The 22,268-nt window shown below is 44.5% G+C and overlaps 4 protein-coding genes across 6 annotated transcripts; 1 reads left to right on the top strand and 3 right to left on the bottom strand.

The window, feature by feature from the left end:
- Nucleotides 1–171: 171 nt before the first annotated feature.
- On the bottom strand, nt 172–3,384 carry ptp4a1 (protein tyrosine phosphatase 4A1). 2 transcript variants are annotated; one of them, XR_013772381.1, is made up of 6 exons: nt 3,251–3,384; nt 2,909–3,001; nt 2,563–2,693; nt 2,218–2,292; nt 1,120–1,536; nt 172–1,029 (listed from the first exon to the last, which is right to left on the bottom strand). XR_013772381.1 is itself a non-coding variant. In XM_079278908.1 (5 exons), exons 1-5 carry the CDS (start codon nt 3,353–3,355, stop codon nt 1,419–1,421), a joined length of 522 nt encoding a protein of 173 aa, XP_079135034.1. In that variant the 5' UTR covers nt 3,356–3,384; the 3' UTR covers nt 172–1,418. The 2 variants fall into 2 exon arrangements, 1 of the variants encoding a protein (XP_079135034.1); XM_079278908.1 differs by having other exon boundaries at nt 172–1,536.
- A 424-nt stretch (nt 3,385–3,808) lies between these two features.
- On the bottom strand, nt 3,809–5,649 carry LOC306784785 (uncharacterized protein). The gene is made up of 2 exons (XM_079278909.1): nt 5,480–5,649; nt 3,809–3,949 (listed from the first exon to the last, which is right to left on the bottom strand). The coding sequence occupies exons 1-2, from the start codon at nt 5,516–5,518 to the stop codon at nt 3,854–3,856; spliced, it is 135 nt and encodes a 44-aa protein (XP_079135035.1). The 5' UTR covers nt 5,519–5,649; the 3' UTR covers nt 3,809–3,853.
- Nucleotides 5,650–9,735: 4,086 nt separating this feature from the next.
- Nucleotides 9,736–12,852, top strand: lgsn (lengsin, lens protein with glutamine synthetase domain; the record flags this gene model as incomplete). The annotated part of the gene is made up of 4 exons (XM_079279312.1): nt 9,736–9,759; nt 9,934–10,633; nt 11,274–11,440; nt 11,659–12,852. 4 exons carry the CDS (start codon nt 9,736–9,738, stop codon nt 12,850–12,852), a joined length of 2,085 nt encoding a protein of 694 aa, XP_079135438.1.
- Nucleotides 12,853–14,103: 1,251 nt separating this feature from the next.
- LOC306785249 (uncharacterized protein) lies at nt 14,104–21,672 on the bottom strand. Of its 2 annotated transcripts, none has more exons than XM_079279551.1 (5): nt 21,562–21,672; nt 20,874–21,443; nt 18,987–19,151; nt 16,892–17,016; nt 14,104–16,619 (listed from the first exon to the last, which is right to left on the bottom strand). In XM_079279551.1, exons 2-5 carry the CDS (start codon nt 21,315–21,317, stop codon nt 14,531–14,533), a joined length of 2,823 nt encoding a protein of 940 aa, XP_079135677.1. In that variant the 5' UTR covers nt 21,318–21,443; nt 21,562–21,672; the 3' UTR covers nt 14,104–14,530. The 2 variants fall into 2 exon arrangements, with proteins under 2 accessions (XP_079135677.1, XP_079135678.1); XM_079279552.1 differs by having other exon boundaries at nt 20,874–21,425; nt 21,562–21,653.
- Between the last annotated feature and the right edge of the window lie 596 nt (nt 21,673–22,268).

The following is a 22,268-nucleotide window of genomic DNA, read 5'->3' on the forward strand; positions in this document are numbered from 1 at the left end:
TATCTTTAGAAACAAAGTCAAACTAAACTGCAACAAAACATTTCGGGATTTTGACAGATAATTAATGTAAAATAGATATTCACCATGACGACACTGAAGAAAACACGATGAACTCAACTTCAGACCTTTGACTCATCGGTAACATGAGATGGTCTGTATAAAGGTTCACTGACTCAGTCTGCGACAGATAAACATTATCAACCCGAGAGGTTCAACGTGTCCATTTGATCGTTTACAGCTCGAGTGATTTATTATCACCATGTTTTTATGGTTATTGTGTGTGTGGCTGATAAATGTGTTCAGCTGGTAAGTGGACCTTGAATTGAGATGTTTTACTGTCTCCATCCAGACACAATGTAACGATAATAATTCATACCCGTCGACCAATGAGCAGCCAGCACCTCTCTGTGTTTCAGTGTATCATTTAATGTACTCTCACAGGCTGGTGAACAGGTACAACTTTGTCGCTCACGGTACTAAATCACACATCCATTGACAGTATAAATAGCCAACCTAATAATAATAATAATAATAATAATAATACACATTTTCAAACACATAAAATCATCAAGTATCCAAGTCTTAAGTTACGGACATCAAATGAAAAGGCGTACAAAATATCGCAGACGTTGGAAGTCCAGTTCGAAGCAAAACATATTTAAAAAAAAATGAAAGTAAAACATTTTGGACATGGCAGTTAATTAGCAAACAGAAGGTTTGATAGAGAAAAGAAATAACATTCCAGACTTTCAATTGACAAATATTGCAACAACTAAGCATTGTATATTAAAAAATAGTGACTGAAAGGGCGTAAGTGAGAGTAAGACTTCCTGCACAAGACAAAGGCAAAACCATCTCGAGGGCGTTTTCTGTGTTTCTCTTTTGTTCCGAGTAGAAAAATGAAACCTTTTCCAAACGGCAGCGGGCGGTTCGACTCCCGCCTCCATTGCCGTCGCTCCACTTCGATTGTAAGGCATTTATGGATGAACCGTCTTGATTTGAAGGAAGGCGTTCCTCTTTCTCCTCAGCCTGGAAACGGGACCGGAAAGAATTTAACAGGTAGAAATTTTGCTCACATTTTAGTATTTTTAGCACATTCCCAGGAAGATGTGAACGTACGAATCCAGACGCTTTGGGCAAATGATCAATCCAACATCTTTACAACGATACACGACTCAGCGCTGACCCTCTCAATGGGGTTCTTTTGTTAGGGGGGGGGGGGGGTACGGTGATTCCAGTTCACAACTCATTTCTCTCTTTTTTTTGACACTTGATGTTGAACCTGGAGAGGAAAGGGACAGTTTGACGTGGTTTCCCAAAATGAAATACTTCAACACAATGACTAAGAAAAGGAGCCTGCCAGGTAATCAGCTAGCCAGGTTAAAAATGAACGAGGGGGGGGGGGGGGGGGGTTGGCTCTACTGGATGCAGCAGGTATTGCGATGGCCGTTGGAATCTTTGAAGCGCAGGCGCATCTTTGGACGATATTTCTCCAGGTAGAACAGCTGCTTGCTGTTGAACGCTCCTCGACGCTTCCTGGAGGAAACAAACAAAACATCAGGTCAACAGAGTTTCATCTCATCTGTTGGACGGGCGGCAAAAACACACGCATGACAATATTGTGTAAATAATCGTGTGTGTGTGTGTGTCTGAAACACTGCATGCTTGAGAGTGAACGGTCTATTACACAGTTTGACCACCAGAGGGCCCGACGTTCACTGTACAGCTCAGCTCACAGCCAGCTCACAATGACCCACCATGTACAATTAAAAAGGGATCTTCGAGAAACCTTTGTGTGTTTATGTAACTTCTATACCGTCACATCTGATACATATGAACAGAGTTTCTGCAGGTTTATTATCGGCGCATTATATAAGACTTGGATATAAGCATTTTGTTATTTACAAATAGCCGTAGGACGGAGTAGTTTAACGTTAGCGTGAATATTAATGTTCATCAGCCAAGTTAACAGCTTAGTATAAATATTGGCTTTTTTTCCAGAATAAAAGGCAAAAATCAGGGCTTGATTAAAACAGGATTATCATGGGAAAAATGTGTCACAATCATAATTTTATCGCAATATCTAAAAAAACAAATAATGCCATCTGAAAGTTCATCTTTAACTTTGATTATTTTCTCTCTTTTTTGGCAAATTAATTCCCGTACCGCGAGGAGGAGGTGATTTAAAACACAGTTGTGGTCGCGTGTCTCACTTACTGTCGAATGAACTGGACAGCATCTTCATACTTCATCCCACATTCAATCAAGGCGAGCGCGACCAGAACAGGAGCTCTGAGGGAGACAAGACACAGTTTAAATGAAGTTTTACTGACGGTCGTTATCCTCCAACATGAGATCAGATCATCATTCATGTCTTTCTAGTCTCTGATCTCTGATTATGTTTCACTGTAAACAACCAATCAGTGTTTAAACCAACAGGAGAGCTAGTAACGTTAGCAGCACCGCTAACGGCTAACCAGTTACACTATGATGCCTTCAGGCTCTGCTCAGTGAACATGAGTACTGGCTGAAGGCATAAAACATAATACTTTAATGGCTCACCTCCCCAGCCCGGCCACACAGTGCACCGCCACGCAGCAGCCCGGCTCCTCCCTGAACTTCAGCTTCAGCAGGTTCAGCCAATCGTCCACGATCTGGTTAGAGGGAGGAGCTCCGTCGTCAAACGGCCAATCCTGGAAGAGAAGAGGAAGAGGGATGATGTCATCTATCCAGTTTCTTGGAAACCAAAACAAAAGCAGTGTGAACCAGCTGCAGGGGGGGGGGGGGGTTCTGCCTTCATCAGAGTCTCATCTGACATTTTATGGGTTTGGTTTAGTGGTTACACATTAAAGTTAGAGCGTTAGAGCTGGGAGAGAACATGCAGCGTGTCCTGATGTGGTGAACTCACCAGAACCTGGATCCCTTCTTTCACCACCAGAGCGGCATCATAGGTGGCCTCACAAACCCTCACCACGGTGGTCACTCCATATTTCTTCAGCTCCTGTAAAAGAAATGCATCACGGGGTTCATTAGAAAGCTCTCTCAGGCAACATGTACGTACACGAGCAATGCAACTGGAGTCTAAGTCTCACATGCGTCTGTTATTACGGGGAAACTTCGGCCGACATTGTTTTATTATCTTCCATTATTCTAGATATTTCCCACCACGTCGTCTTTAGAGAGTCCCGTAATGTGAACAGACTAAACTAAAGCTGCCCCGTGAACCCTTTGAAGCGATGCTGAGGCTCACCTCGATGAACTTGTTCAGGGTGGCGTTGGTGGGATTGTGGGTAATGAGGAACCTCATGTTTTTGTAGGTGATCTCCACAGGGGCCGGTCTGTTCATACGAGCCATTGTGACAACGTAAAAAGAAGAAGATACCAAAAGCCAAACGTCTCCACAGAGTAAAAACACTAATGTAAACACTCGGTTAAAGTCGGAGGGAATGTCAGAACACAAATGTCCAACGAGCCTCCAGAAACCCAGAGACACAGATCCTCCGGTCTTCGTCCAGGTTGCCTAAAAACAAAACAAAAAGGAGGAAAAAAAACGAAGGCTGCAACGGGCAAATGTGGAAAATTTTGGGAGTTTTCGGCCGAAAAAAGGGCGGACAATCAGGTGAGAACCTTCTCCTTTGGAACAAAAGAAAAGAAAAGGAAGAGGGAGAACAAGGCTGGTTCCACCTTGGTTCTGGCCAGGCGGAGAGCCGACGAGGGCAGAGTGCAGCGCGTGAAGTTACCCCATCCAGGCCGAGTCGTCGCTGGTTCTGGGAGGCGTCCCGGTGCTGCCAACTTTCCGGGGTTCCCCTTCCTGTGGCTCAAGTGCGTCGGATTCGAGGGCGAGTTCGGCCGTTCACTCGTCTGCATAGGCAGCGTGCTGAGCCTGGCAGTAGTCCCCACTGCCCTTCAGAAACTCCATAAATGTGTGACCCAGAACACCACAGAACTGCTGCAGGAGACAAGAACACATCGACGTAAACACACAGAGGGCTCACCGCGTTCACAGACTCACGGTGCAACCAAAACTGCCTCATTTAGGTCCTACGGACAAGAATAAACCTGAATTGGTGGTTTCATTCTGAGGAATCTGTTCGTTGAGGCAAGGCACTAATCACTGCCAGGGTGAGCGGGTTCGATTCCCACACTGGACAGGTTTTTTTTTTTAAAGGAGCCTCCAACAAAATAGGATGGAGTTATGAAGATGACAAAATAAAAAAGGGCAAAACAGCTGTGTGTTACATAAAGTGACACCGTGTAATAGCTTACCTAATAGCTGCTGGTGTACAATAGGAAGGATGTGTCATATCTGACATCTAGGTCATAACTGTGATCTCATCACGAGGCCTTCAGCGGGGCTTTAAACATGGACCCGGTTATTATTATTATCATAAATCGGACTCACTACCGAGATAAAATAAGATAATCCTGCATTGGTCCCACAGCAGACATTTACAGGATTACAGCAGCATATAGTGTGTGTGTGCGTGTATATATATATATATATATATATATATATATATATATATATATATATATATAGTGGATAGTGCAAAAAAGAGACATAGTAAAAAAACAAGATCAAAACAAGTATTATACATAAGTAATACAATAGTAAATAATGTTAAATAAGTAAAAAATCCACAATAACTAAAATATATATACAGAGAGAATAGTTGTAGTATTGCAGAGTGTATTTATATTGCACATATTTTTTAGTGTTTTGATGTTTTTACCCTTTGAACCACCGACATGTCGTGTATCTCTGCAGTTTATGCTCCAAATACTAAAAACAACAACAACACTAAGCTGTTCAATGCTTTGTTAAACCGGTATTTTCCGGCTGCAAAGCAGCATTTTGGGTAGAAAATTATGACATAGCGAATAAAAAGAGAGCTCTAAAATGACAAAGAGGAAGGTGATAAAAAAGGATAGAGGAGGTGAGAAGCGTAGAAGTAGCGTTTAAAACGGATGACATGACACTAGGAGGCTGTAAAGTGTCCTTTGTGTGAGGAAGGATAGACCGGGCGCCATCATCTAACGTTAGAGGCCTTTAGGTGGACGATCGACATTACGCTGCTTTAAAGGCGACAAATACGGCGCCTCGTTAAAGCAGCGGGCGGGCAGTCTGGGCGGGACAACCGCGAAGAAGACGACATGGATATGTTTTGACTTGTTTCACGTGAAGAAGAATAAAAAATGAAAAAATGCGTCGATTTTTCTTTTTACCGTTAGTAACTTCCGAGTGAGTAGCTCGTGAGACCAGCTCGTGTTGCGCATCCTCGCGGCAGTCGCTTCCTTTTAAACCGTGACGAACATCGCACCGACCGTTGTTAAACGCTGAGCAGGCCGTGATTTTAACGAAGAAGAAGAAAGGCCAGCTGGTGACGATAACGTACTGATTTGACACAGACAAGACACAAACCCAATGCAATAAAAAAAAAACATGGCGGACACAAAAAAATAAAAACACGTTACTTACTGGGATATGCTTACTCATTGAAGATTGTAGCTTAATCATACAGCCGGTCCTCAGAAAAAGGTAAAGATATGAATCGGTTTCTCCACCATACAGTCCTGTGTGTTTCTCCGAGCGGAGCCGAAGTCTCCTGGATCCGCTGCGACGACACCGTCACGATGTTGAGAGAGACGCAGCCGACTTCCTGTCAGAACTTTCAAAATAAAACACACACGTTTGACCACAGTTTGCGATTATTTTTGCAGATAGCAAAACTATATAAGATATTCAACAAATAAATTATTATGGATTGAGACAAGACATTATTTATCCCTTCGTGAAATCAACACGCTACCCAACAGTATGTGATAGTGAAATATAAGCCCTGTACCAGCTTGAATAATAAATCCACATTCATGCATCAATAATTGTAATTCAACAACAAAATTAACATCATACTGAAAAAGGCCATTCTGCATAATGAGTACTTTTACTTTAGGTACTTTGAGTACATTGTGATGCTAATACTTTTCTTCTATCACTTTATGTAAGCTTGTGACAGAGTACTACTCATTTCTACTTTTACTTAGAGATGCGAGTACTTCTTGGGCCTCTATTAACCCACATCCTGTTGCCATATGTGTACATTATGTCCATGCTGCACACATACACTGCACACTGTTTATTGTGTGGTCATTTGATGAAACACAAATTCATGAAGGAATATGCAGCATATAAGCACTAAATTATTGTGACCCTAAAATAAGGTTTTGACACAGCAGCCCTTACCTCACAGTGAACCTGTAGTTTTCAGGGCCCTGCAGTATTGGGCCCACTTAGACGGTTGCCCGATTTGCACAGTCGGTACATTTAAAATAACTGAGCATAAACACTGGAAACAGTCTCTGAAATACTCACCATCTGTACGTTTTTAGTTGTGCAATATAATGACTGCAAGATCCCACAAACGACATGACCTCAGTGTCCTCAATGACTCAGAATGATTACAATAATACTGAAGAAGAAGAAGAATAGCAGGCGTTCATAAACACTTTGGGGACTTTTGTGAATGTGTGACAGTGTAATCCACAGGAGAAAAAACACAATGTTCGTGCCAATATGTTCCCAAACACACTGCTGCATGACAGGTAAATGACTTGACTGTCAACCAAAGTGTCAACCCTTCAGTTATCAGACAAAAGAGAAACTGTCTTCTCCTTTAGTTTCTACTTGACACACTAGAGTCTGTCCGACCAGTCTGATCACAATTCTCTGAATCCAAGAAGCTGCACATGATTTCTTCACCGACGTTCAAACTGGAATCTCAGGGTTTGCTCCTCACAACAACAACATTATGTTAGTCTTGACTCCTGCTCTAAAGCACGTACTTGTTCTTCTAACAAGAAACGTAAGCTATAAATACATCAATTGTTAGCCATGATTCAATTACTGCTTAACTTACAACAATTATACTGTGATATCTTATGCTTTTTATGTTATTTTGTATTTCTTGCATGTATTTTTGTACCCATGAATGACACACCTTAAGCTTATTTTGAAGAGGAACCCAGGTAACTTCCGGTCCTGTACTGTATTGAATTGTCTCCAGCTTGATGCAGCTCTTTAAAACCCCACCCTGAAAAGCGCGAGGTGTTCTGCCCAGACATCTCTCTGCCTCCATGCTGCACCGGTCAGGTGGTGAGGCCCGGACTGCCCTTCTGCACCCACCACGTGGGCTCCAGAAAACATCTAGAACTATAAACGAAACCAAAGGTTCAAGTAGTTTACTCATGAGATTAAAGTACCAGAACGCACTGAACATCGATCTAAACATTTCAATTCATGGAGTTAATTGAAAAATAGGGCAAACGATATTATAAGGCTTGTTGTATTTTCCCAGTTTAGAGGCTCAGTTCACACAATAAAGATAAATACATAAATATATAAGTCTAATCTTGTTGCTGTATCGAGCCGTATACGTACAAATCCTGTTAAGTTGTCATGATGCGATTCCTCAGTGCTTCAAGCTGTATGAGATGTAGATACAATCTTAAATTATGATATACGTAATTTTATATTGTGTATAGCCTATATACAATATTATGTTTGAAGTATTTCACAGTATAATGCACTTTCTTGACAAATCAAGACTGGATAAAAATTAAAAGGCAGAAATGTCTTTTTGGCATCCAGGAAATAAAATCCCTCACAAATAAAATAAATAAATAAGATGATAAAGCCGCCCTGCCATGGTGACCTCATACACCCAGAGATGATACAGAGAGATAAATGGTATTAGATATATTATACAGCAGGTCGTCATGTTGCATATCTACTCGAAAACAAAAATAAATCTCTCTGCATCTTCAGAGCCCACATGTGTCCAATGTGTGTGGACGGAGCCTTCTATATCTATATCATTAAAAGCAGCACATTATAGTTAACTGTATAATGCCTGTATATAATAACTGTATAATATAATATATAATAACTGTATAATGCCTGTATATAATAACTGTATAATATAATATATAATAACTGTATAATATAATATATAATAACTGTATAATGCCTGTATATAATAACTGTATAATATAATATATAATAACTGTATAATATAATATATAATAACTGTATAATATAATATAAAATAACTGTATAATATAATATATGATAACTGTATAATGCCTGTATATAATAACTGTATAATATAATATATAATAACTGTATAATATAATATATAATAACTGTATAATGCCTGTATATAATAACTGTATAATATAATATATAATAACTGTATAATATAATATATAATAACTGTATAATATAATATATAATAACTGTATAATGCCTGTATATAATACTAATATAATATATAATAACTGTATAATATAATATATAATAACTGTATAATATAATATATAATAACTGTATAATGCCTGTATATAATACTAATATAATATATAATAACTGTATAATATAATATATAATAACTGTATAATATAATATATAATAACTGTATAATGCCTGTATATAATACTAATATAATATATAATAACTGTATCATGCCTGTGGCAGCACACAGAAGTAGAGGACGGAATTGTAATAGAGGCAAAGCAAATGTAGTCGTATGAGGAGAATACTAGCAGTGGTAGTTTGCTAAATATATAAAAGTATTTGAGGAATTTCAAGTAAAACTTGAATTATATTGGAACCGCTTTCCAATAAGGCATGTGTGACAGTTGTAAGTTGTAACTTATGACATAATTAAAGGTTAATTAAAGGTTATTTTCCAAAAAGGTTCCTGGAGAGATGTGTGTGTAGGGTAATGGAGACAGTGGTCCTTCAGTATATTCACCTCAATAGATCAACTCCAGTTAGCTGCAGGATAACCGGGAGAGTCCTTTAGTCAGCATAAACGCAGGAGCTCATTCAACATACATGAAGATATGGCAGCTTCCAGTTATGAGGGAATAATAATATTTATTTGGCTTTCAAGGAAGATGTTCTCTTTTGAGGGAATTCTGATTTACCAAGTTACCGACCCTTTGTTCAGGGTCTTTATCTGCTTTCAGCAGAACCTCATATCTGTTTTAAAATCTTTCTGGAAAAGAGCTGCCGAGTATCTGACTCAAAAACATGTTTTATGAACTCTTTCTTAAAGATGAACTCATGGGTATACGTGCAGTCTGTTTCTGTATGTTGGGCTATTTTAAAAGAAATTTTTTTTCTTAAAGGACTTCTCACTCACGTTGGCTTAAACTTTGAGATTTAAACTTCCCGATGAAGACTGTGCAATACGATAGAAAGCTCAAGAACAGCCACTTAATGGACCCTTTTGGTGAAATCGTCTTGTAGAAAATGTAACAACATAGACCGGAGCCATTGTCTGGTCCTCGTAGTCGTGCGTGTTTCATCTCTCTGGAATAAACTCTTTTGCTCCCGTATCTTTGTGGAAGCACGAGCAGAGCTGCTGAGCTCAGCAGGTTCACTCTGCAACGACACAAAAGCAACTCTGAATTGTCCTCGCGGGCAGCCAATGAGGCGAGAGCAGCGGCAGCTCCGAGTCCACCAGCAGGCCGGCCGCTGCCAGTTTCCAGCCGGACTCCCGTGGGTGTTGGGGGGGGGGGGGGGGGGGGGTGCAGGGGTCAAAGAGAATTTTCCAATCCGTCACCATTGTACCAATTGTCTATAAAGATTCATGTGCGAGTGAAGTGCTGCCTTCACAGGAAGGCTATCAAATTCCAAATCACAGTTCATGAAAGAATCCAAACAAAGACATGAATGAGTCTGAAGATTTCAAGGTAACAACTCCACATCGAACTTCCTCTTTTGTATCTTCAGCCAAAGGTGTGACTAGATACAGCGGCTTTGGCTTGAGATATGTTGCTTGTTTTTATTTGACTTTTGGTTGTGCCTTTTTAATGTGCCATGTAAACTTGACCAGCTCTTAACACACTTTTCTTTTGTTGTTCCAGAGTAGAAGCAAAGACCAAATAGATGGCACAAGGATGAGCCTGCAGGGCACCAGGAAGGGGGTGAGGGTGACGGGGAAAAATGTACCTCGGGTGGATTGGGGCAACAGAAGAGGAGGTCCATCCATCGTCCACTCTCCCACCAGCACTCCTTTACCTCCAGACGCACCCACTGTGATCGCCATCGGCCCCCTGCCTCACAGGGCCCCCGAGCCAGTTGATGATCCCAGGATGGAAGAACCTGCCGTCGGGGAGGATTGGACCACAGAGGCGTCCTCTCAAAGCGGCGTGCCCTACGGTGAGTCGGGCATCCCCCGGCAGACCATGGAGGAGCTGAAGACCCTCCTGAGGGACAGTCCTCTGCTCAGCATCCGGGGAAGAGATGACATGAAGCCAGGGAGTCCTTACACGTACCTCCACGGAAGCAGCAGCAGCAGCAGCGCTGGAGGTGGTGGTGGTGGAAGGCCCGACGCTCGACAGGACGATGGGAACCCCAACAGGACGTTCAGCACCTTCAAACCCCAGTCTGACGCTTCCAGAAGGGGGCCCAGGTCCAGAGAAGGCACATCTATTCAGCAGCCTTCCGCCGTGGATTCATCCAGCTCAGTCAGGTCCGACAACAACACAAACAGGCAGCCTGGAGTTAGGAACAACACATATGCAAGTGACGGATCCTGGGGAGAGACTGGAGCTCCTCGTACAGGTTGGTGAATCTCTGGTTAGAAGACAAGTTTATCCCGGATGTAGTTTAAAACAGATCTTCTCCTATAGAGTAAACACAGCTTCAGTTCTGTGAGGACGTACGTTAAAGATGCTCTTGTCTCCATCTTTGTCTCGTTCCAGTTCCTGTTTTAAGTTGGCCTGAACCTGGACACAGTTATTGATGGAATTTGACTTCTTAAATGAAACCTAAAAAATACATAATTTATTTTACTTGTGGACTTTTTAATTGATTTGTCAGTTTTGTAGAGTTAACTTCATCTCCAGCCGAAGGATCAAAACTTATTTTCATCCCCAAGAGAATCCTTAATCGTCACGTTTATTTGGATCTGTGGTTTGTTGCCTATTTTGAGTTTTGTTTTCTCCGCCCACAGTGTTACAGCCTAACCAACACTGGATTTTTGAGGCAGATACTCATGTAATATTCGGCAATAAACAAAAAATATATATAGCAGCAATATGTTGGGCAATCGTCGTACTTATTATTAACTTAACTGTGATCAAGACATGTCCTGAGCAAGAGATTTTACGGTGTAAAAATCAACTCGTCTGTGCTATATACATATCCGCAATAAGCAATATCAGCTCTTGATGCCACTGGGGTGGGATGGACTCTTCTACAGATAACGGACACGAGACTGTCGAGATCTTTGGGAACCAGACGTTCATTGCAGCCATGGAGCAGATCAAGCAGCAGATCGCCAGAGAAAACATCAATTTTGTCCGCTTTGAGGCCACCGACCTCCACGGGGTGTCCAGGTCCAAGACAGTGCCTGTCCGCTTCTTCCACGTAATCACCTCACCTGTTTATCTATCTATCTATCTATCGATCTATCTGTCCATCTATCTGTCCATCGCTCCATCTATCCATCCAGCCATCCATCCATCTATCTACCCATCTATGGTGTTTTTGTTTCGTTCATTTGTGTGAAGGCCTTTACTCTCAAAAAGGGTATATTTCCCCAAAAAAGTTAAATGAATGCTTCAATGCAAACATTGCATCCACAGGAGAAAGCGGTGTATGGGGTACCGATGCCGAGAAGCTACTTGGAGCTGACCCTGAGTCCTAACAGCAACGAGGTGGACAACGCCAGCGCCGCCAACTTCAGCAGCGACGTCCTTCTGATCCCCGATCTGTCGACGTTCAGGGTCTTACCCTGGGCCGAGCAGACCGCCCGGGTGGTCTGCGACCCCTGCACGGTGACAGGAAGCCCCCTTCGCACTTCGCCTCGCCTCATCGCCAAGCAGCTCCTCGGCCTGCTCCAAAGCTTCGGCTTCTCCCTGCACTCGTCCTTCACCTATGAGTGCTGCGTCCTCGGGTCGCCGGACCGGATCGGACCAAAGACCCTCCTGTTCCCGGCCACCACCCTGCTCGGCAACCACGACCTGCCTTTCTTCCAGCAGCTGGTGGAGAGCATGTACTGCATGGGCGCAGACATCGACAGCATCGCGTCCGCAAGCGGCCCCGGCCAGATGGAGATCAACCTGAGGCCAGAGTTTGGGATCGCCGCCGCAGACAGCGCCTTCACCTTCCGCACCGGCATCAAAGAGATGGCTCGAAAGCACAGCTACATTGCCAGCTTCTTCACCGACGATGGGCTGTACAACGCTGGGGTGCTCTCTCACAGCTTGTGGGACGCAAACGGGCGACGGAGCCTCTTTCTCAGCGGGGAGAAAGCTGGCGAGCTATCTGAGATCGGCAGAAAATGGCTGGCCGGGCTCCTCGCCCACTCTGCCGCCCTGAGCTGCCTGATGTCGCCCGGCCTGAGCTGCCGGAGCCACATGGCCAAGACGATCAAAGACCCCAAACGAATGCTGTACGCCACATGCGGCTGCAACGACAACAGCAGCTCCTTCAACATCAAGTGTCACGGCGGGAGGGAGACGCACATCGACAACAAGCTGGGCTCAGCCATGGCCAACCCTTACATCGTGCTGGCCGCTACTGTGGCCGCGGGACTGGACGGCATCAGGAGGAACCTGAACTTTGACGGCGGTCTGAACAGAGCCCCCTGTCAGCAGAAGGACTTCGCCGTACCCGTGAAGCTCGACGACGCGCTGGAGGCGTTGGGCGAGGACCACGTCATCCGCAGCACCCTCGGAGAGCCGTTCATTCAGTATTTCATCGCCATGAAAAAGTTTGAGATTGAGACTCAAGAACTGGACGATGAGAGGAACAAGTGTCTGGAGTATTTCATCTAGAAACCCTCTCCGCTTTATAACCTGGAGAACACACTTCCACACAAATAAAAGCATGAAAACCAGCTTGAACAGCTTTTTATTTTATATATTACGGTGATACTTTATTGAGATAAAATTAAAGAATCCTTTGTTAGTCCCACAGCGGAGACATTTGCAGGATTATTGTCATACGGACTGTAGATATTTTTCAGTTATTTCAAAATAAAGGTATAAGTACACCCTCAATGTGCAAAGAAGTTTTGTTGTCAATTACTTAAATATATTAAAGTGTTTTAGAGAAGAAAGCTACAATATGCTGTTTCACTAATGCTAAGAAAGTGTTTTTCCATCTTTGATCTTGTCTGTTTTTTACTTTCTGGAGTTTGATGATCAGGACTTCCTCTTGGGGCCGCTGGTGTGGCTGCTGATCTTAAGTCTTGTGACTCTGCAGTCTGAGAGAGGTACTTACATCCTTCACAAAATAGGACACAAGAGAACTTATTGTGTGCCGTGTGTGTTTATTTACATCAGAATGTCGAAGACGTGGCATTTCCCAGACATGGCCCAACACTTTTGTTAACCGAGGCCAACAGACCGTCTGATTTATTGTTTTGGTCGTGTGGTTTTTATTTCATTCATGTTTTATTCATTTTGGATATTTAAAATAATTTTTATGATTCCAAAGTCTGAATATATTTTAAAATGAAAAGGTCATTGTTATTTTTAAGGGTATACTGGCATTATTATGCGATATTATCATCATTGTATCTGGGGTGTAAAATGGTGTTCAAATTTACAACATCGCTCAATTACAACGGGGACAATATATTGCACAACAAGAGGAGTTAACCATGAGGTGTGATTGTTTTCTAAACTGCTGTTTTATTCACCATTGAGTCTACTACCCCTAGTGGTAACTTCCTATCATGCAGATAACATTTCATGTGCCCAGGTGTGAGAATGAAGGCGAGTGCTGCTTCATGCATTGAAAGCCAGAGGAACGCTGACGAGTCAACAGACTCGTCAGAAACTATTTCATCATATCGGACCAATAAAAGCTGTATACGGTGATAAAGTGATTAATCGAGAGTCACATTTACCTCATTGGTCCCAGTGAACTCTTGGTTTTAAGGCTACATTTCCGTTTAGTCAACGTGGTTCTATTGTATGTTCACATCTTGATTTCTCCGTGTTAGAGCCACACATGCTTCACACATGAATATCCTCCATGTGTCAAAATCGTCAAAACATGAGAAAATGTACAACATCAAGCCGTGTTACAAAAACTATATTTCACAAATGAGACAATGCAAAAGTACATGAAAGGATAAGGTTGGTGGTATTACTTTGTTTTGGTTTTATGTTCAACAAATTACATGAAAAGTCCAAAAACCAACAATGATGATAAATGGTGTTTCCAACCCATTTCTTCCGATTATAGATCAAGGTCAAAAAGACAGTTTCATATTTCAATAAAGGTCTCAGTAATTTCCTAAACAGCAGGTCTCTGTGGTTTTTATCAGACAAACAGGAGGAAGTCGTGGATTTATTGGGGACTATTTTTAGCAGCGGATTAATCCCCATTTGGTGCTCTAGTGAGCAGCACGGTGTGTGTGTGTGTGTGTGTGTGTGTGTGTGTGTGTGTGTGATTGAGTCAAAATCAACAACAGTGTGACGGCCGTCCTCTCGTCCTGCGGCGCTACTTGTTCTTGCCGATTAGATTTCCTACTCGCTGCATGAAGCGTCCCAGTTTGTTGTCAGTCGCACTTTGTGTCTGATACACAGAGTCGTGCCTGTTCAGGGAGGAGCGTCCGTCTCTCTCCGAGGGCGACACGCTCGATTTATCCAGAGGAAGATGTTCAGTGTTAAGCAAATACTCGAATCGACTGTAGACTTTCCTCTCTTTCCTGGTGGGATGGACGTCCAAAGCGCTCCCCGAGCCTTGCTCCGGCTCCCCAGCGGGGCTCGGCTTGTTTTTGCTCGAGCGCTGAGGAGATAATCTCGGGAACGGAGACTTCTGCCTCTCCGTCTCCGACGGGCCGCTGAGAGAGCTCTGCGACCTGGAGGTTCTCGGCGATTGACCTTTCTTGGTCGTTTGCTCTGCCGCGGGTGCCTGCGATTGGTCCGCTCTGCGAGCTTGGCTCGACCCCGAGGAGGTCTGCGATCTCAGCGACGCCTTTCTTTGGAGGGACTTCTCGTCTTTCCTGTGCGCTTTCCTTTCGTCTTGTGAAAGCATGGAAGCTACTTTCATCCTCAGGGAACTCTTCCTTTGAAGGGGCGGCTCCTGCTGCTGTGCTTTCTTTTTGTCCGCGTGACCACTCTTAGCTTCCAGTGAGTGCTGAGATCCTGCAGAAGGGTTTAAGACTTTGGGGACAGTTTGTACCTCATTGGATGTTGATTTCTTTCTCTCCCCTGGAGCAGCTGAGCCTGAGCTGTTGGCTGACTTTGCTGTAGAGCCGAGGCTTCCTCCGCCTTGACCCTTGAGCTGTGATTCTGCAGGTACGCTGGATTTAACAGAGTTCTCCTTTGGAACAGTTTTCTCGTCTTTGCAAACCTCACATCCGTCTCTGAATGCAGCCGAGTCCGAACTGTTGATGGGTGAGCCCTCTCCTTTCTCTTCCGGGATCTCAGTCAAGGACTCCATCGCTCTTGGGTGCTGGAGACCGCTGGGCTGCAGATGAGAGAGCTTGAGAGATGGATCGTTCAGGTCGAAATCAGCAGCGGAGGTCGTCCTGGAGAGAGGCTCGTGCCAGTCATATGTCTGCGTTGTCCTGCGATCTGGAGCCATTGCAACGTCGTAGTAGGAGGCAGAGCGCTGGCCATCGGTCAGAGTTTGCTCTCTTTTGTCGACGTCCTTACTTGGCTCGCTGTCCTTGTGGTCGGCCGGTTCCAGGCCGTTTTGCGCGTTTGGCTCTAATTCTGCCACGCTCATGTCCAGACCCCGCTTATATTTAGGTCTTTCCAGATACGCAGACCTCAAGGACTCTTGGCTCTGCCTGAGATTGCTGTAGTCCTGCAGACTGAGCCTCTTCTGCCTCATTTCCTCCATCCTGGACTTGATGCCCCTCGGCCTGCTGTGAATCAGCTGCGACTGATGGTCGTTTAAGCCTGTGTGACTGCTATACGGCGATGTCATTGGCGTTATCGCGTCACACGATGCATCTAGAGGCACGTCGCTGTCGTTAAAGTACGTGTCCATTTTCCACCTGTGGAGGGAGGTTTCAGAGTTGAACGGGATCAGATTCTGGTCCGCTCCGTAGCGAGTCTGGTGCCTGAGGTGGTGCTGGGACAACCTGTTTGGTAGCAGCAAGTCGCCGCCCCCCCTCGGGTTAGGTCCCGTCTTCTCCGGAGCGAAAGGGACTCCGACGTCCTTGGTCCCCATCCTCAGCTGAGTCAGGGAGCTTAACTTCTGCAGTTCTCCGCCATAGCTGTGTCCCCGCAGCAGATTCCCCATGTCGAAACAGTGAGACTGATTCAGCCTCGCCTGCACGCTCAGGCCCCGGGTCATCACGGCGGCGTTGTTGAACCTGTCGTCCTGAGCGCTCCTCATGCCGTGCGTCACTCTGGGTCGCGCGTGAAGTTGGTGGAGGGCGAGCTGGCTGGACGTGGGGCTCTGTAGGGCCACAGTGTCTCTCAGGTACTTTACAGATAACCTCTCCCTGGACAGGTTGGTGGGAACTGTAGAGCGAGCGTACAGTCTGCGAAACTCCTCGTCATAAGAACCGACCAGCTGGCCGGTGATCACCAGCGCCATGCTGAGGTTCATCTTCTCAAACGACCACGTGTAGCTGAAAAGGAAAATTCAGTCGTCAGAGAGCCAGCAGAGATGATGATGAAGAACTCTACAACTTTCTTGCAGGAATTGCGGGAGGCATTGCAACTGCTTTATTAGTGCACCGCGCCAAAACCACAGATGAACGACAAAACAAAGACGAGGCACCAAATTGCCTTAAAATAAATCAGGAGAGTTCGAGGTCTTGAGCCTGACGGGTGGACTCACGAAAAAATAACGGCCTCTGTTTTGATTTCATTGTTGACTGTACTTGTATGACTGACTCACCTGTATGTTCCATACAACACTGTTCGGCAGTCCACCAGAAGAAATCTTTGCTCCAAATCTCCTCGAAACTTCACCCCGGACTGACACTGATACTGCTGCCCATGGACCGTCCGAACACGGACGTTCTGGAGAAAACAAACAAACGGAGTCACAAGGTCAGAACCAGAAAAAAGAAACAAGTCAACTTTTTTTTGTTGTTGTTTTAGTTTTTTGGTACTTTTGATTTTACGTGCACCTGCGTAACAGGTTGTTGGCCACTTGGGGGCAGCAGAAACAACACTGACATATTATCACTTTTTAACTTGACAGACCAAACTGTTTCCTATTGTACTTTCATTCAGCAGACAGTGAGTGGTGTCAGTACGACGGCGTATTAGGGCCATTGTATGTAAAGATAATTAAAATCAATAAAATACAGAGCAGGCGGAGGAGGGTTATATTAGAGAAATAAAGTCAGGATTTATGAGAGAAAAAAACACAAATTTATAAGAAAAGGAAACAGGGAAATATCTGAACGGCTCCTAAAACAGTTGAGAGAAAACCCACGTATTTGACGTACCGGTTAGCTTTAGGAACCTAAAATGTCTCCAACACAAACAAACATCAGTCTCAGATTAAAACAGGTCACCAGGTTCAGAAATCTCCCCACACACCCTTTGTGATCCTCAACATGACCAAACCCGTGCGCCAGCTTCTCCGAGGATTCTTTTATGTGGCTGCCGGCAAAGCAATTGGATCTGAAAGTGTGTCTCACTGTGTTCACTCTGACTCGCTCGCTGTTGTTTGGGCTGTCGAAACATCGTCCTGACGCTGTCTAACAGGAACATCCAGCCACGCTGACAGATCTGTCCTGCGGCTGCTGCAGTCGCCTCGCGTGGTAATGACACGCTGGGGAATAACAGCGTTTTCACCGGGGTGTGTGGAGCTAATGTCAGACTTAATCCACTAAAAGGCTCCTGCCAATATAATAAAGGTCAATGCCAGAGGCGAAGCTTCATTCGGCAGGAAACTCTGGTGGAACACGAATGTACCAAAATACTGGCGGAGGAGCGGGAAGATGGATTTAACAAGTTGTACATTTGATGTGTGGTACATTGTGGCTTCTCTCTCTGTCAACATGTCTTCTTTCAGCATGTTCATTTTACTACTTTGTCTATTTACATCTGTAGATTTATATAAATATATATAAACATAAATATATATATATGTATATTTATGTCTGTTTATGTTCTGTAAATGTATGCGTCTTCACTGCAAAGTCAGTTCTCAGTGTTCCAGTTTCTACATCACACTCGGACGAGTTGCGAGTTGGACCAGGAATTGACTTCGAAACTATTTGTGACGTCACAAATCGTACTCGTTGGTCCACCACTTAAAATCAGATTTTTAATGAGCACGAACGTCACTCCGGAGGAACAAGAAGAACACGTTTTACTCTCGGGTGAATTTACGTCTGTGTTTGATTGGTGTTTGAATGAAACGCAGACAGCGCCCATGCGTGAGGCTTCCAACGACAATAACAACGACATTGTTGTACGGTATGACAGCTGTTATTGAGAATGAGAGAAATCCATTTGGATTTAGGAACAGAACACTGTCATGGTGGTGGGGCCACCTTTAAAATGAACTGACATTTATTTTGAAAGGCTTTTCGTTTTCAACCTTCACCAAAGTTGTTCTTGTTCTGTTGGAACACATTTTTAACATAAAAACAAATGTGTGGGTTGTGATGCCGTCACAACATGTAACACATGTGTCATGAGCCCATTGCCCCAAAGTGAGACTCTAAAATACACTTTCAATCGATTTTCTCTGAGCTTTGTCAGAATATCTCTTCCAAAAGACACTGAGGTCCCGCTTCACTGCTTTTAATGTGTGAAATCAGCATATTGTTTCACTAAAATAGACTTAGGCTGTCGCTATCGTCACAACGCTATGAATTGTGGGTAATTCCCTCAAGCAATGTTTGCAGAAAGTGCTCACGAAGGCTCAAAGCGTCTGCGACAGAGTCGTCAAACACGTGACGACCTCGCAGCGACGGCCCTTTAAGTCGAGCGTGGGGATTTGGGATTCGGCCGCGTGGTGTTTTCCTCACCTTGAGGTCTTGGACGTTGATGCCCACCCTCTGTGTCATGGCGAGGAAGCTCTTGAACTGGGAATCATCCAGCAGGATGTAGACCATCACTCCCCTCAGCGCGGCAGTGACGACCTCTTTGAAAATATCCACGTCAGTGAAGACGTCCATCGCAATGGCAATAATCTGGAGACATGATAAAGATTTGGGAAAGCTTTGAAGACAGAAACGTCATGCAGCCCCAAAGATTCTAAAGTTATTTTGATTATTTGTTTATTATATGAGTGACAGGTACAAGACAAAAGTTCCACCAAGAAAAATACATTTTTAAAATCAATTTAAAGTCCCGATTCCTCGCCTTTTACCGGAGAATAGAGTGAATGAGTGAATGAATACATCTGGCTGTAATGAATGAAGTTCTTTGCATGCTGCAGGTTGAACGCTCTAAAGACGCAACATTTCCTCCTCTCCATTCAATTTAATATATAATTTAAGACATTTCAAAACAGATTGAAAAATACTTCTGGTGCCGTGAAGAAGCAGAAGAAGAAGAGGAAGGCTAACCGTGTCGTGAAAGAGTTAACTCACCCTTCCTGCAGATATAAATCCTTAATCACACATGCATCAGACAGATGAATCAAAAGAGGAGTGGTTCTCTCAGCAAAAAAGAAAAGCTCCATTAAAATCATGTCAGAAGCCAGATTTTGTTCTTGTATGTGCTTAAATAATGATCGGACACACGCACACGCACGCGCACACACACACACACACACGCACACACACACACGCCCTGCTGTATATCTGAACTATTCGTTTCAGCTCCGGTCGTCGTCACGTGCGGAGAACATTCAAGCAGAGACACGTCGGCTGATTGATGTGTGTGAAAGTGAAACACGGCCTTCGTGTTGACCTTTTCACACTCTAATCTCAGCTCAGTGCAGAGGAACGTGCAGCCCGCTCCATTGACTGAACCTGCTGCAGTGGGAAGATGTTCCATCGGCTGTTCTCTGAACAAGAGGAATGACCAACAACTCGCCCCGAGGCGCTTGCTTTGTCCTGCCAGTCGGTACTCTGCCAGCTGAAAGTCACGGTTCTCTTCACAAAGTGACTGCTGCTGCTCAGCTTTCTGTACAACTGGTGAATGTTTATATATATATATATATATATATAGATATAGATATAGTTTACCCAAATCTGCTGTCCAATAGCAGCTGTCTGATGGTGGTAGAAGCACTCAGATATCATCCTTAATAAACGTTTAATTATCGTTTTACCACCACGCGTGAGCGACTGCAGGGCCGGCAGAGCTGCACAGGCTCTTACATGAGGACTGAGTCAGATGACGTGCATCTATTCAGGCCGTGCGATGTGTTTCTGCATGTTTTCATTTGAATGCAGCACCTTGGAAACTAAAATCCAGGAATTTCCTGGTTAAAAAAAAAAAAAAAAAGAATAGAAAAAGAAGGAAATTACAGACAAAATGATTTTTTGAAAATGAAATGAAAACAAAAGGTTTTCTCTCTGTCACTAAGCTCATGAGTGAGTGAGGGAAACGGCTCCTTCACCATCAGGAGAAGCTCGGCTGACAGCTCGCTGAGGGAGACGCTCCTCTGCTCGAGTCACGTTACTTCTGTCAGGACTTTACTTGTGCCGGGGTATTTTAGAACGTGGTAGTACTACTTACACCTCAGTAAACGAGGCCTACAGAGTGCTGTGTATGCAGAGAAATATGTGTATTTTCTTCTGTGCAGAGAAACGCCTTCCATTGTGTGTTATTGAACGCTATTGTCCTCAGTGTGAAGCATGTGCACCAAAGACAGGAAGATGAATCGCTGCCATTGGTCCCCCTCGGTGGATAAGATGACTCTCAGTGTTTATTCCGAGTATTCAACAGTATTGTGTTCTCACCTGGCTCGCCTCCTGGATCTGTTTGCGAATCACTTCTTTGATGGTCGGCGTGTTTTGCCGCGGCGGGTTGAACAGCAGGCTGATGCTGGTGTCCTCGCTCTCCAGGGACACCTCGGGCCAGCCCAGGTCCAGGTCGGGCACCTCCTCGTCCGACTCGGTCGGGAAGTAGGTGGAGGGGCCGGCCTCGTCCGTGACCCGTTTCCCCTCCGAGGGGTCGTCCTCCTCCTCAGCCGGTAACTCTGCATTGTCGAAGATGAACAGAATCTCTTCCTCCGACAGGAAGTGGCTGATCTGCTCGGCTCGGAGGAACTCCTCGTAGGCCTCTTTGCCTCCACACAGCAGGGCATAAATGGCCAGGCGGTAGGACTCTTTGTAGTGCGGCTGGATGTAAACCGGATCGTTGTCTTCTTTCAGGGAAGACAGGCAGGACAGATTGGACTCCATGGATGCCAGATCCCGTCCTCGGAGTCCCAACGCGCAACAGGCCTCTCCTTCACCTTCAGTGGGACGAGCTGTGTGGGACACGTGCAGATGTTCAGACTGAAGCCTCACCTGTCGCGAAGCCACACGCTGAGTGAGAAAAAGCAGTTTACATAATGTGAAGTGACAATGTTGAAACCTGTCCCGCAAGTCGGACAAGTAGGTAAATAGTACATGAGGTGACAGTATGATTCTCAAACAGACTTACTTCATGACTGGAAGCAGGAATCCACGCAGAGTCCTGAACCTTGAAGAAACAGCTTTTCAAAGAAAAACACAAAGTCAAACCCGCCGTGAGCCTTTGTGTGTGTGTGTGTGTGTGTGTGTCCTCTCTGCAGCACGAACCAGCCAGCAGCACTAAAGGTGTGACTAATAGCTCGCCGTACCTGGCTCACAAGACCGTAACAAGCCCCGCCCACCTAAGCTCACCTGGTTTCGGTGAGCGGGAGCAGGTTTTGTTGATCTGTTCAGCTGTCAGGCCCGGACACACAGCAACGACACAAAACGTGCACATGTGGGAATCGTGTTACCTTCCTGACATTCAATACCGTTGTCAGAGTTTGTGGTCTCGTGTTCGGTTTTGTACACGGAGAATAAGACGCTGCACAGCGGTTCACGACAGTCAAACCAACTGAGATTAAAGAGGAACAACTCCCCGTTTCACAGCAATGCAGCCTGCAACAAGAAGTACCAGGCAACGTGTTGCTCGAAAGCTCGTCTTCACACTTCACTAGAAACAGGTTCGTCCAGAACCAGTTTGAAGCGCTTTAATCTCAGCAGCAGACTGCAGAGCGCCCGAAGGAAACTCTGAGGACCTTTTCACAGAAGGCTTTCAGGTGAAGTCTTTTTACGGCCTCGCTGCTTTATTTGATCATTATTGTTTTATTTCTTAAGTTTGTTCCCGTTGTATCGATT

The sequence above is a fragment of the Melanostigma gelatinosum genome, assembly GCF_949748355.1.
Source record: "Melanostigma gelatinosum genome assembly, chromosome: 11".
NCBI lineage: Eukaryota > Metazoa > Chordata > Actinopteri > Perciformes > Zoarcidae > Melanostigma > Melanostigma gelatinosum.

Bases quoted from the DNA above. Each gene is read 5' to 3' on its own strand.
- LOC306784785 (XM_079278909.1), bottom strand. From the start codon at position 5,518: ATGATTAAGCTACAATCTTCAATGAGTAAGCATATCCCA. The intron at 3,950-5,479 runs GTAAGTAACGTG...TGTCTCCTGCAG, and splicing joins CAATGAGTAAGCATATCCCA to CAGTTCTGTGGTGTTCTGGG.
- ptp4a1 (XM_079278908.1), bottom strand. From the start codon at position 3,355: ATGGCTCGTATGAACAGACCGGCCCCTGTGGAGATCACCTACAAAAAC. The intron at 3,002-3,250 runs GTGAGCCTCAGC...TTTCTTTTACAG, and splicing joins CCCTGAACAAGTTCATCGAG to GAGCTGAAGAAATATGGAGT. The intron at 1,537-2,217 runs GTAAGTGAGACA...TGTTTCCTCCAG, and splicing joins GCTGTCCAGTTCATTCGACA to GAAGCGTCGAGGAGCGTTCA.
- LOC306785249 (XM_079279551.1), bottom strand. From the start codon at position 21,317: ATGGAGTCCAATCTGTCCTGCCTGTCTTCCCTGAAAGAAGACAACGAT. The intron at 19,152-20,873 runs GTGAGAACACAA...TCATGTCTCCAG, and splicing joins AGATCCAGGAGGCGAGCCAG to ATTATTGCCATTGCGATGGA. The intron at 17,017-18,986 runs GTGAGGAAAACA...TGTTTTCTCCAG, and splicing joins TCAACGTCCAAGACCTCAAG to AACGTCCGTGTTCGGACGGT.